The sequence below is a fragment of the Microchirus variegatus genome (assembly GCF_963457635.1).
Source record: "Microchirus variegatus genome assembly, chromosome: 9".
Lineage (NCBI taxonomy): Eukaryota > Metazoa > Chordata > Actinopteri > Pleuronectiformes > Soleidae > Microchirus > Microchirus variegatus.
The window spans coordinates 13,694,139-13,706,884 of record NC_139810.1 but is presented as its reverse complement, the minus strand read 5'-3'; the positions used below and the strand labels follow the sequence as shown (position 1 = coordinate 13,706,884).

General features: G+C 38.8%; 1 protein-coding gene across 1 annotated transcript in view; it reads right to left on the bottom strand.

The window, feature by feature from the left end:
- Nucleotides 1–429: 429 nt before the first annotated feature.
- The window catches only part of mtor (mechanistic target of rapamycin kinase), a 78,168-nt gene continuing 65,851 nt past the window's right edge, over nucleotides 430–12,746 (bottom strand). Inside the window, exons 46-58 of the mRNA XM_083895120.1 lie at nucleotides 10,277–10,451; nucleotides 8,299–8,434; nucleotides 7,789–7,936; nucleotides 6,430–6,552; nucleotides 5,805–5,887; nucleotides 5,620–5,692; nucleotides 5,461–5,535; nucleotides 5,028–5,163; nucleotides 3,220–3,285; nucleotides 3,044–3,124; nucleotides 2,542–2,622; nucleotides 964–1,069; nucleotides 430–866 (exon numbers count right to left, since the gene is read on the bottom strand). Of these exons, the coding sequence (XP_083751246.1) occupies nucleotides 851–866; nucleotides 964–1,069; nucleotides 2,542–2,622; nucleotides 3,044–3,124; nucleotides 3,220–3,285; nucleotides 5,028–5,163; nucleotides 5,461–5,535; nucleotides 5,620–5,692; nucleotides 5,805–5,887; nucleotides 6,430–6,552; nucleotides 7,789–7,936; nucleotides 8,299–8,434; nucleotides 10,277–10,451 (1,299 nt within the window). The 3' untranslated portion in view covers nucleotides 430–850. The remainder of the gene's footprint in view (nucleotides 867–963; nucleotides 1,070–2,541; nucleotides 2,623–3,043; nucleotides 3,125–3,219; nucleotides 3,286–5,027; nucleotides 5,164–5,460; nucleotides 5,536–5,619; nucleotides 5,693–5,804; nucleotides 5,888–6,429; nucleotides 6,553–7,788; nucleotides 7,937–8,298; nucleotides 8,435–10,276; nucleotides 10,452–12,746) is intronic.

Below are 12,746 nucleotides of genomic sequence, written 5' to 3'. Positions count from 1 at the left end.
TGGTTTCCTTTTTTATTTATCAAGGACTACAGTGACTGTAAATAGCTCTGTTTCCATGTGATCTTACCATGAAAATAAATATACGGTAACTGCAGGTTGTACCATCTCAATTGATAAGAGAATGTTGAGGATTTTGTTCTGCTTTTTATTTTATAGCCTGCTGAATGCATCCTCTCCCCATGTATTTCCAAAGAGGCTCTTGTTGGAGTTACAGTGCCCTCTGTGGGGCAAGAAGTGAGGTGAAGCTTACCTTTAAAGAATAGTATAAAAACATGTCTGCTGCCAAAAATAGATTTTTTTTTATGATACATTTTCCCCCTTTCTATTTGATGAGATGATGAGCCACTAAAAATGTGCACTGTGAGAAGGACACAGCGCAGACATAGTGGTACCTCTACAGGGTTTATTGGCACAAAAGCCCATACAGTACAATATAATCATCTTTAATCAGATTTTTACTTCCAATGTGTTGTGAACAACATTTAAAGAACGTTTAAGTTAATAAAAGGCAAACGGTTAATTCAACATAATACAAAGGACTGGTGGGTTTCTAAGTTATACACTTTTTTGTGGAGTAAGAAATGTCATAACTTATTACAACATGGCCACTGTAGAGCGCTTAAGCAAATCATTATGGTCTTAAAAGTACGAAAAGTCATCTGAAGTAATGACTTCACTTTGATGATGATCAGATAAAACCTTGAGGTCTTAAAGCACTTTCTCATCAACTTAAAATGTGTCACTGGAGAATAATACAATTCTACAGTAGGGAAAGAAAAAAAAGTATTCAGAGGCTCTGCACTGTGGCTTCAGTGTTGAGTGTTTCTTCTTGGCATCTGAAGACAGTTCTTCACCAAAATGGACACCTAAAGATTAAAGAAAATATTCAGTGTTCACAATACACAGTACAATTTAAAAACATCAGGCATTCTGAGGCAGAATATGTCAATGATGAGTACTGACCATCCGATGTAGCACTGGCACAGGTTTTCATGTGACGTGGCTTGCTTGATGAGAAGCTCTACTTGTGTTGGCACATCCAGCGTCTCATCGTGAGAAAAGTCTCGACCTGTTGGGAGCAAACTCTTGTCACAAGCCTAGACAATTGCCAGAAGAATCATTCTGCCAAGAATCTCTTTCCTCCACACTTTCATCAGCAAACACAGGTTTAAAATGATTTTTGGTCAAGCCTACACGATAGTAACAGGAATGACCGAAAAGCTCAACATTTGGTTGAGATACGGACAAATATTTTGATTTTCAGGTTCTTTAGAGAATTATTTTAATTGTACAGTCATTTCAGATAAAAATTATTGTTGAATATCTTCTTTCTTTAAGATTCAAGTACATACTATTTTCATTCATTAATAAATTAATGTCATGCTACCTGGTATATGGTGACTACATTCCTTCACCAAGTGCCCTCTAGTTAACATGCAGCTAATGGCGTGTTTCCACTCGCCTAACCTCGGCATGATTATTTTTTTGCGTTTCCACTAGCATAGTACCTGGTACAATTTTTAGTACCTGCTCTGGCGAGGTTCCAAGTGAGCTGAGACGATACAATGCGTGACAGACTGCTGGCCACTGATTGGTCAGAGTGCCGTCACAGGAAGAGCGTGAGCGAGACGTCCGACACAAGAATCAAGCTGAACAATGCCGAACTGTATCAGTTAAAGGTCTCATATTATACCCCATTTCTACAAGTTAACCTGGTCTCCTGGTGTCCTAATGAACATGTCTGTGACATGCTTTGGTCAAAATACCTTAAGGATGAAGCACCACAGCAGTTCAATTACCCTGCCAAAACAGCCCTGTTCAGAATGGTCAGTTTTGAGTGCCTGTTTCTTTAAATGCAAATGAGACACAGGGAACTACGTCAGCGTGCGTCACTGAGGCTCTGGCAGCTAACATCAGTTAGCATTTGGAAAAACGACCATTTGACGACTCTAGCCGGCACATTGCCATCATATATAAAATGTACCCACTGGACACGTAAATCCTCTGAGGCTGGAGGTTTGTGTAGAACATTTTGCGGACTTCCAGTCCGGATACTATTGCCAACTCGGAAAACACTGAGAAAACACTGAGTAGCCACCAGGAGGCGACTGCTGGTTACAAAATGAACTCAGTTTAAATCAATCAATGGAAAAATGAGCTTACTTCTCACTTCATTTGTAATGTCATAAACATTTTCCTGAGGAGTTAAAGGTCTTCAATAGACCATGATAATGATGATGACGTCATTGTTGTTTCCATTTAAAGGAAACTAGATGATAAAGCCAAGCATACATGGGTGGATACACAATGAACTGATTCTAATGATTCAATTACACTGAAAACAATTGCTTTAAAAGTCACTATTCACTTGTTTGTGTGTCGCATTTAAAATGAAGTCATGGCAGTTTCAAGCAGCCGTGCAGAGATGACTCCGCCCATGTTGAGTAGGTACTATTTTGTAGTGGAAAACCAATCTAAACCATGCCGAGGCGAGCTAGGACCATAGGTGGAGAAGGGGCTTAAGTTTGCTTCAGAGCTTACCTGTAAGTTTGTCTCTCACTCTGTTGATAATCTGAATGGCTTTCTTGTTGAGTGCTTCTGGTTGTACCAAACCATCTCCAACTGAAACAAACACACACACACACACACACACACACACACACACACACACACACACACACACACACACACACACACACACACACACACACACACACACACACACACACACACACACACACACACACACACACACACACACACACACACACACACACACACACACACACACACACACACACACACACACACACACACACACACACACACACACACACACACACACACACACACACAGGTAAAAAACTGTTATAAACACAGTATAAAAGCTTTCTCTCCCCCAAGACTCTTTGCAGTTGCAGGTAATCAGAATGGACTTGAGTGCTGCCTTGCAGTGGCACAGCTACTCTGGTAAAGCAACCAGAGAAAAACAGCAGGGCTGTACAACAACAATCACTGGAATGAAAATAAAATGGCAACTCACTGAAGGAGTGTATGGATTCAGGCACAGTGGTCCCTGGTTTCTTGTGTGTGGTCTCTCCAATGTCTATGCCCTCTAGAGTCTCTGCAGAAGACACCACACAGTCAAAGGTTTGTACACTGCCTCACATCATCAAGCAGAAAAGAGAAAGCAGCTATGGCTACAGTTCACAGGCTCACCCACTGACTGTCCCGCGGTGTACGAGTCAGTTCTGGTACGGGAACGCTTGTTGCCTTTAGTGTTTGCTGTGGGTAAAACCAGTAGGTGTGTGAGTTCTTTTAATTTAGTCCTTGGAAAAAAAGACAGAGCGATCACCGTGAAGGAGTTTTGCCTGCAGTCATTTGAAGTGGCTCGGCAGCATCATGGTTTTCTTTTGTCTTCACATTAAGTTCATTTATTGTGAGTTACAGTCCGTGCTCCATAAATAAGCCATAGTCTTTGTAAAAGACAGACAGTGAATACTTGTTACTTTCAGTGGTGTCATGCTGCGAAGTATTGTAACCCACATCACAGACTACTTTCAGATTAGCATCTTTCCAGATGATTAAGTCGCTGAAAGGTGCTTCCATGCTGCACTGGCTTTAGAAATAACAGGGACAAGACGTACATTTCTCCAGTCATGCGTGTAAATCCAGATGAAGGTCGGAATATGGTTAGTGTTTGGAGTGCAGGGTTGTTAGACATGGACTTGAAGTTTTTGCCGATGGTAAATGATTATGTGCTTTTTGTCGTCGTTGTTGAGTCTGCAAGCCTTCAGCTGTACCTGTTCTGTAAATGTGAGATCTGCTGTTCTCTGACAGAGATTATCATTTGATAAAGTCAAAATGGCTGGCATCAATTTCATTCAGCAGAACTTGATAATAGTTTCATATGGACACAAAACATTGGTTTATCAATGTATTTCTTTTTCTTTTTTTAAAATGCAGTTTTCCTGAAGGATTACAAAGTCCCAACATAATCTATCACACAAATACTCCTATAAATGGATGGTTTTACTGATGTTAGGTCTAAACTGTGCATTTTAAATTGAATGTATAATATATTATTAATGTAAATATCATACCAGTGCCATTATTGGTGACTGGAGCAACAATGGGGATTAACATTGGAAACATGCATTAAAGAAAGAAAAAGCAGGAAGAGCTAAACACATGAAGTTATGGTAGACGTGTTCAACTCACTGTGGTTAACTTGACAACAGTGCATAATAAAGACAGTGCAGTACCCCCATTCATTCTGTAAACAATAGCTTTAGAATCAACACAGCTTTTTATCTAATTCAATTTCTGAAATGTTTTTAGTGATCAAAAGTCATGGATTATAATTATTACTTTAAACAATTGTAACACAATTCTTTTTTGAGAATTACATTTCTTCCTCTAGAGCAGGGGTCTCAAACTGGCGGCCCGGGGGCCACATGCGGCCCCCCACTTGATATCAAGTCATAATGAAAACATGGCCCACGACCTCACCGTCTTTTAAACACAGTGTGTGTAGCTGAGGCACAGCTGCCAGCAAAGTGATAGAATATAATATATGTTTGCTAGCAATGTTTTTTATAACAGTAATAATAAAAAATTTGGTTAAAACATTCAATTACATATATAAATGCACTTGTTAGGGCCCAAGCCCCACAAATGGCAGTGGCCAAGATGGCTCATGGTACAAATTTTGATTACAGTTGTCCACACTATTATTTATGTAATTTAAAATAAATGTCTGTTGGTTTTTTTCCCACTTTTTGTTCTCTAGGCCTGCCCCTTCTTGACCACAATAGATGAGCATTGGCCCCCAGGTCATTTGAGTTTGAGAACCCTGCTCTAGAGCAACTGTTCTAATTTATTTCTTGAATTACACCAATGACCTTCAGTCATCTACAAAACTTATTCAACCATTCCAAGCCATTCACATCCATTCTATGTATAATGTTTTTATTAAGAGTCTGAAGCATGTAACGTGCATCTGCTACGGTTTTCCATTCACTTACTGTCCATGAGCCTCCAGTTGAGCAGCGGGTCATAGACGAAGGCCTCTAGCACAGCCATGACGCTGTCCCGATGCTCCCTCAGCACCTCCATCACTGTGTGGCAGGTGATGCGGTAATTACCGTCCAAACCTGTCACCTGGCACACAAGCAGACACTCGACTTTACTGATGGAAACAGCAGCAGTCACGGCAACTTAAACTAAGAGTTTGGATTACGTTTTTTCAATTTGTTTGTGTCATTCAAACGTCAAAAAGTAGGAGCACAGCCTAGTCTTGTGTTTTTAAAAGTTTGTGAGAATTATAGAATAGAATATATAACTATTTAGAATATATAACTATTTATATTTGGAGGATTCTGATTAAAACACCATTTAAGATTCTTTAAGTTGGCCTACACATACAAATTCACACACTTTTGTTATGTTGCTGCCTACCTCCATGGCATTGGTCAACATCCTTGTGAGTCGGAATGGGATCTTTTCAGGAAACTTCTCTCTGGTCATAGCCACCTAATCAATGATGTAATAAAACTCAGATCAATAAATAAATAAATAAAGGAATGATCTGTATAAAATGTTACAAAACCTTCTTACCTCAAAACAGTCTCCAAAGTCGATGTGAAGGATCTTCCCGCTTAACCGGTCTAACATCAAGTTGGACGGATGTCTGAGAAATGGAAAAATAACGTCGTCATTAATCTTTGATCATGTTATTGTCACTATTCCGATGTTAATTTTCTTTAAAAAATACAATACTTTTTTTCGGCTGATAAACTCACCTGTCACCAAGTCCGAGGATATAGCCTACCATTGACATCACAGCCAGGGAGCGGGTATAATTTGTCCTCCTGTCGAACCACACCTGCAGGAGAAATAACATTTGGCCTATATTAGAGATGTTCAGAGGCACAGCCTGTAGAAAAAACATGGGGTTGTTTATTTCTTCTTCATGGGAGCAGGATATTTTTGAAATGGCTGGTAATTGCTCGATGATAAATGCATCTGCACAAATGTGTGGTTGAGGGCTTGAAAAAAGTACTACTGAGCCAACACTTTCAAATCTCTGACACGCTATTGAGACACTGGAGCATGTAGAACATCAGATACACAAGGTACTAAAGGTCCTAAAAATGGATTCAATTTGCAGGTCTGATTGTAAAAGTGCTGATAAGACAGTTGGTAGAAAGTGGGACACTCCGGTATTACCCTCTACTCCATTTCCTTCAATAATTGGAGACTGGGCAGACAAAGTTCGGCCCTCTATTGTGTTTTTTAAAAAAAACTTGAAACATTAGTAAACCAACCTGTTGGAAAATTCTTAGTTTAACTAATCACTCTTATGTTCTGAAAAGATGAAGTAAAAAATCCTCTGTGCTAAAAGAAGAAACAAGCAGAGCATCTCACCTCAGAGCTGGGGCTCTTGAGCCACAGAAGCTTGGCCAGGTCGTCTCCGGCTGTGTTGTTGACGGCATGCTCAAACACTTCAACCTTCTCCATCAGCGTCAGGTGATCGTAGTCTGGCGCCATCTGAAACACACGATCATAAGAACGAGACGGAATTTTACATTTCATATAGAAAAGAAAACCAGATTGTATTGATAAACAGAAACCTTTAAACATCTTCACCATAATGATAAACTGTCGGTCTCATAACCGTAATCTGTAAGCCACTCAGCAGAGTTCCATGCAAACTCAGGGGAGAACCGAACATACATACGAATGTTCAGAATGATAGTATACCTTTAATTACCTGTTACGTTTTGGGTTTAGAAAGAAACACCTTGACATACACTCTAAGACAACAATTTATCATTGTCTCACACGTGTATTGTCCTCATCCTTTATCTAAAACTGATTAATGGCCTGACTGATTGAGTAGTCAGCGTAATATCTCTCCGTTTGGAGTCTTAAACTGAATGTAACACATCATTAATAACGCAAAACTTCATTCGCAAATGGAAAATTGTTCATTAGCACTGAAATCTGCCTCAGGAAAAATGGAATTCACACAGAATTATGCACCAAATAAATTATTATTTGTAAAAAGCTTGTTTTAAAAAAACATTTAATAGATGACCCTGTGATCAAATAATGGCTGATGCCGGATTATTCCCCAATATGACTAAAAGGACTCCTCTGACACCGTGTTTGTCTTTGAACAGACTGACAAAGTTGTCATTTTTAACTGAATTATGTCATGGCTGCACATGATGTCATCATCATATTTTCAGACTCAAATTTGAGCCATGATGTTACAAAAAAAATCACCCAGTGATATGGTTTGGCACAATTTAAATTTTCCTACAGGCTTTGTTGTCTGAAGCATTTCGTTCAGTGATATTTTAGTAAAGAAAGATCATCAATTTACTGCACTTCTGTTCTCCTTTGCCTTACTGAGCAATACATTGTCAGGGGTATGTACTTAACATGAGGCAATTCAGGCCCTGTGAATGTGTTTTCATTAAAAACTGCCTGTCAGTCATCAATATAATTACTGAAAACAGATGCTTCCTCAGCTTTGATAAACAGTAAATGACATGCAAACTTATAAGCTCATTTACATGCAACTAATAAGACAGCATCATTAAAATCCAACCTGGGAATAGGATTGTTTTTCAACAAAAATGATAATTTTAAATTACTTAACAGATTGAAACTAGGAAAACTGTGATCCATTGTGCAAAAAAACATTGTGTTGTAGGAAAACAGCATCATTAATATTATTAACATGAAGGAAGCAGAAACCTTTACGAATCTACTGACCCGTAGCATGATGCGATGTTCAATGTTGAGCAAGATCTTTTTCTTCTCTCGGTAGTCTCTGATGAGGGCGTGCAGGGTATCACAGTGGGGCACCCAACCAATCAGGCCTGAGTTGGTGGACAAGGGGATCACTGCATATCGCTGAATGCTGTGAAACAGATGCACAACAGAGATAAACACAAAAATAATGATTCCCTTTACTTAGTATTATTTCTTTTGTTTGTTTATTTAACTTATTTTATGTGTATGTACAGTATGTATATATATATATATATATATATATATATATATATATATATGTGTATCTATGTATATATATATATGTATGTATCTATGTATATACACACATATATACATATACATATTTATACATATATACATATACATATATATATATATATATATTATATATATATATTTATATATATGTATATGATTACAATTAGAAAATTGCGTGTCTGTGTGTGCACACATGCATGTGTATGTGAGTGACCGTAACTGTCGGTCTACCTGAGGTTCTTGCGCAAGGACGCAGGGTCATTGGCCAGCAGCGTGTTGACTAAACCAAAGAGCTGCATCACTCTCTCATCCTGCCTAAGGTCCTCGTGGCCCTTCAACAGAAACATGAATTCGTGGCCATTGCTGCCTGCAGGGGGTGCCAAAAACACAACAGTGAATGGCACAAAAGGGTTAAGGCATTATGACTGGATTTCAAAGTGCTGGCTGTTTTCTTTAGTGTGCCCCCTCTGTTGTTTGACACATGCATCTCCATTACAATCACCTAAAGCAATGTCTATTAAGTTTGAGCAGACCGTAAAAGATTTCATATGAACCATATTGTTCATGGGGCTGGCTTTGTCCCAATCATTTCTCACTTCATTAAGTTTATGGTCACTTACTTCCAGAAAAATGTCTGGATTTTATTGAACGATAGTTGCATTGCAATATCAAGAAAATGAACATTACTAGTATAAAATTTCTCTTTAGACCAAAATAAACACTTCTATTAATCTCTTTACTATCCAGGAATACAAAAACATAAACATTTGTCTTAAAACCAGTCTACATTGTCTAAATACATAAAATAAAAATTAAAAACTTCTTATACTAGTCTGAGGTATAACAAAAATAAATAAAAAAGCACTTTTCTTAAGACCAGTCTACATTTTCTATATCTTTCTATAAATTCCAGGAACGTCTGTCTGTGTTTTACTCGCATATCTCTCGAACCGAAGGTCCGTTTGATTTCAAACTTGACAGGTATCTTACTACGGGCACGAGTAAGTGCAGTGCCAAGTTCTGAAGTTCTGACAATAAGTGATGCAAAAGATAACTTTTGCCGCTCTACTCCCTCTCTCACTAACACAGCACTGTGAGTGAGACACAGCGCCGTGAAGCTGAGGCAGATGACGAGCGCAACCGAGGTTCGGGAAGATAGAACGAGCTTCTGAACCGAAGTCCTTTGAACCAAGGTTTTCGGTGTCAGTTCAGAACTGTTACACCCCTAATATCTAACTGTTCAAACATCCAATACTCTCCTGATAACCTCAACAGACCACAGTTATTCCACCTTCGCTGTACCTATTATAAATAACATCCTTAATGGTGTTAACTGATACTTCTAGTAGCGGTTGTAAAACAAAGTCCCAGTTCTTTCTCCAGACTTCTCCTAAAAGCCAGTCCCACTGAGCAATGTGTTGATCGTAGATTGGGGGACAGACAGAGCACTGACAGTAAATCTAAGTGGCCTGTGGTGGAATGACAGGTTATAATCTAAAGTCTTGCTCCAGAGGTTAGATGATATATTGGCCATCATCTTTTACACTGTATGACGTGTAACACTTATGGGATACATCAGAGCAAGCTATCTCGTTGGTCAGTTGAAAAGTGTGAATTAGAGTGAATGATATGTGATTGACATTCTTAGGATTTTGCTTCCAGACAGGATACTTTCTCATGCTGAGCGACTGTTGAAGCACTTTGCTGTTGTATTTTATATGATGCAGCATCAGGATAAATTGTCAGAGATATTTATTGTACGTGAAAGAGTGCCAGTGAGAACTGTAGGGAGGGATCCTGACAAACTGATCTGTGCGTGCTTGCATGCATTATTTATCCTGAGCAAGAAAATAAAGACAAGCATTATACTTCTTTGGTACATATCAGCCAGGTCATTCCATTCTCTGTGGTGTTCGGGTTTCTTTTTCTATGAGGCTCATCACTGTCGAGCTCATTCCTCAGTTCATAAGAAAAATTTTTTATTCTGGTTTATTATCCACATGCAGAACTTTGTCATGAGTGATGAATTCAAAGTAACGTATGGCCTTGGAGCAGTTTGTGGGGTGGGTGAAAATGTTATTAATATTGAATTTTCTCTAATGTGATAACCCACGCCTGCTGAAAGCATATGACTAGAAACATTCTTTAATCTATTTTCCTAATATATTGGTTCAGCTGCAAGGTCTGTGCAATTTTCTCCTTATCTTACCCATGATGGTGAGCTTGCGTGGGCGCTGTTTGGAGGTGATGACCTGCAGGGAGGGAGCGATGGACTGGATGCGGATGATAGGCTGGTTGGGGTCATAAGTGCCTGGTACGGCCAGCTCCAGGTCTCGGCACATAAGCAGCTTCGGAGACACATATTGTAGCTCCAGGGAAGTCAGCTGCATGCAAAGTTGATGAGGTAGGGTTATAACACAGGAACAGACGGACAGTTTTTAGACTGTTATGAAACACTGAAACAACAGCTCCTGCCAACAGCACCTAAGGCAATATGCACTGGCTAATATTCGTGTTAAGGTCTTAGCTGGGTAGAGTTGTTTATAAAAAATCCTTCAATAGATTTCTCTGCAACATTTCACATTCTTTGTGTGCATCAATAAATACATTCACTGCTTGTCTACAGTCATTTATCAGCGAAGGTAAGCCGTTTAAAATTTGACTGTGGTAGACTATTTAAAGGATTTTATTGTTAAAGAACACCCTGCTCTGAATCTGCTGTTGGGATGAATGCATCCTGCAGAGAGTTTATTTCTTTGTTACTGCCCTATGGGACAATATTTGCATTGCTCCCCAGCATGTTATTATACTTCTGTGTATATCATGCTGCATATTGTATTGTCACAGCAGGGAGCATCCCCCAGAAGCAGGAACCTGCCACAATGTCAAATAATATTACCCATATCTCTATTTGCTATGAGGAGTGAGTGCTGCTAACAGAACTGTTTCTAATGTCATTGTTCAACACAGCTATGAGAGATGACATCTAACACTCTAATTTCATCTTCAATCAGGAAGCAGCAAAATGTGCTGTTAGTACATTTTAAATCCAGGATGCTGGGCCACGGCCTCTGTACACTCTGTATACTCAGTTCCTATTCATTTTCCATTTCAAAATTCCATGCTTTTCCAGACTCAAATTCCCAGACTTCTTGGAGGATTTTTCAGGCAATACTAAACATCTGAATACCAATTGTTACATGCTTATTATGTAAGTAAATGGTTTTAAAATCCTTCACTCATGCTTCATGAAGCCAGCCCTTGGAAACCTTGCAGCGATCCATGATCACTGTCGCTGTCAACAATAGGTGGCTGGCTCGACGACACATAAGGAAAAAATGTAATAAATGAGGATCGCAGTCAGTAACAGTAACCATGGTAACCCTACACCATTCTACAGCCAGCTTGATTAGTTTCATATCATCTGCAGGTGGGCTATGTTGCATTAGCAACTTGTTTTGATTTGTATATATTAATATATTTTATTTTATTTTCCACACTCTTTTCCCTTTTTCCATACTTATCCAGACCTGGAAATTACTCAAATTAAATTCCATACTTTTCCATGCTGCATAGGAAACCTGTATACTGTAAGCCACCACAAGGAGTATACTGGATGTGGCCCCACTGTGATTGGGATCAATTTAGAGAGTGAAATTAACAATGAGCAAGGGATTGGGTACCTTGCTCATGGGTACCACAGCTCTGGACCTGGCGGGGACATGAACCGGCAACCGCTAGGTCACAAGCCAAGTTCTCTTTCGGCTCTATGGGCTGCCCATGTGCAACATACAATAACGACCAAATATTAAAGACTTGGCTGATTTATTATAAGCGACATTATTATTATTATTATTATCATTATTATTATTATTATTATTATTATTATTATTAATAATAATATTACTATTATTATTAGCAATATTAAGATATTGAAATCTTTTAAGGAGGTTAAGTGCTTTTCAAAGTAATATTGTTCTTTAACTGTGCTGGTTAAGTGGGTTTTAGGAGATAAAAGCCTTGCTTAAACACACAATATGTCATTTCTGCCACTCTTATTCAAAACAATACCAATAAACCTAGTCTGATAACATTGGTGAGCAACTTTTGCTCACTTCCTGATTAAGTGAGTCTTTCCCTGAGGTTGCACTGTATGCCAGCTTTTTTTTTGCGCATATGCAACACAACAATCGGCTGTTTTTAAAAACTGTGACACCAACTGGCCGACCTCTCTCCCTGGGCCTCACTTCAGCTGTGACCACTGCTGCAGCAGTTCAGCTTCGTTGAACAGCCTTTATTTGCCTTTATTTGTTGCATGTGTGACAAACTCAACAAGTACTGTAGCTTTTTTCAGAGTAAAATCACTCAGGTGTTTCTGTTCCATTTCCATTACATTTTCTTTCTTTTTAACAAGGCTTTTTTCATGAAATATTTGCAGGACCAGCAGATGCATGGCTTCACACTGAGGAGTCTTGGGGAGCATTAAGAGCATTTAAAGGTTTATAATTCATTTTCAAATTATAAATGATTTCAATTTTCAAATGCAAACCCTTTGTTAAACAACAGCAGCTCTCTCCTAGCTTTTGAGGATATGGGCCAATTATTAAAATGTGCCAAGATGTATAAAAAGTTAAATATTAAAATATTCCCCTGTGTGACTTCTTCTATTGCTTTGCCTC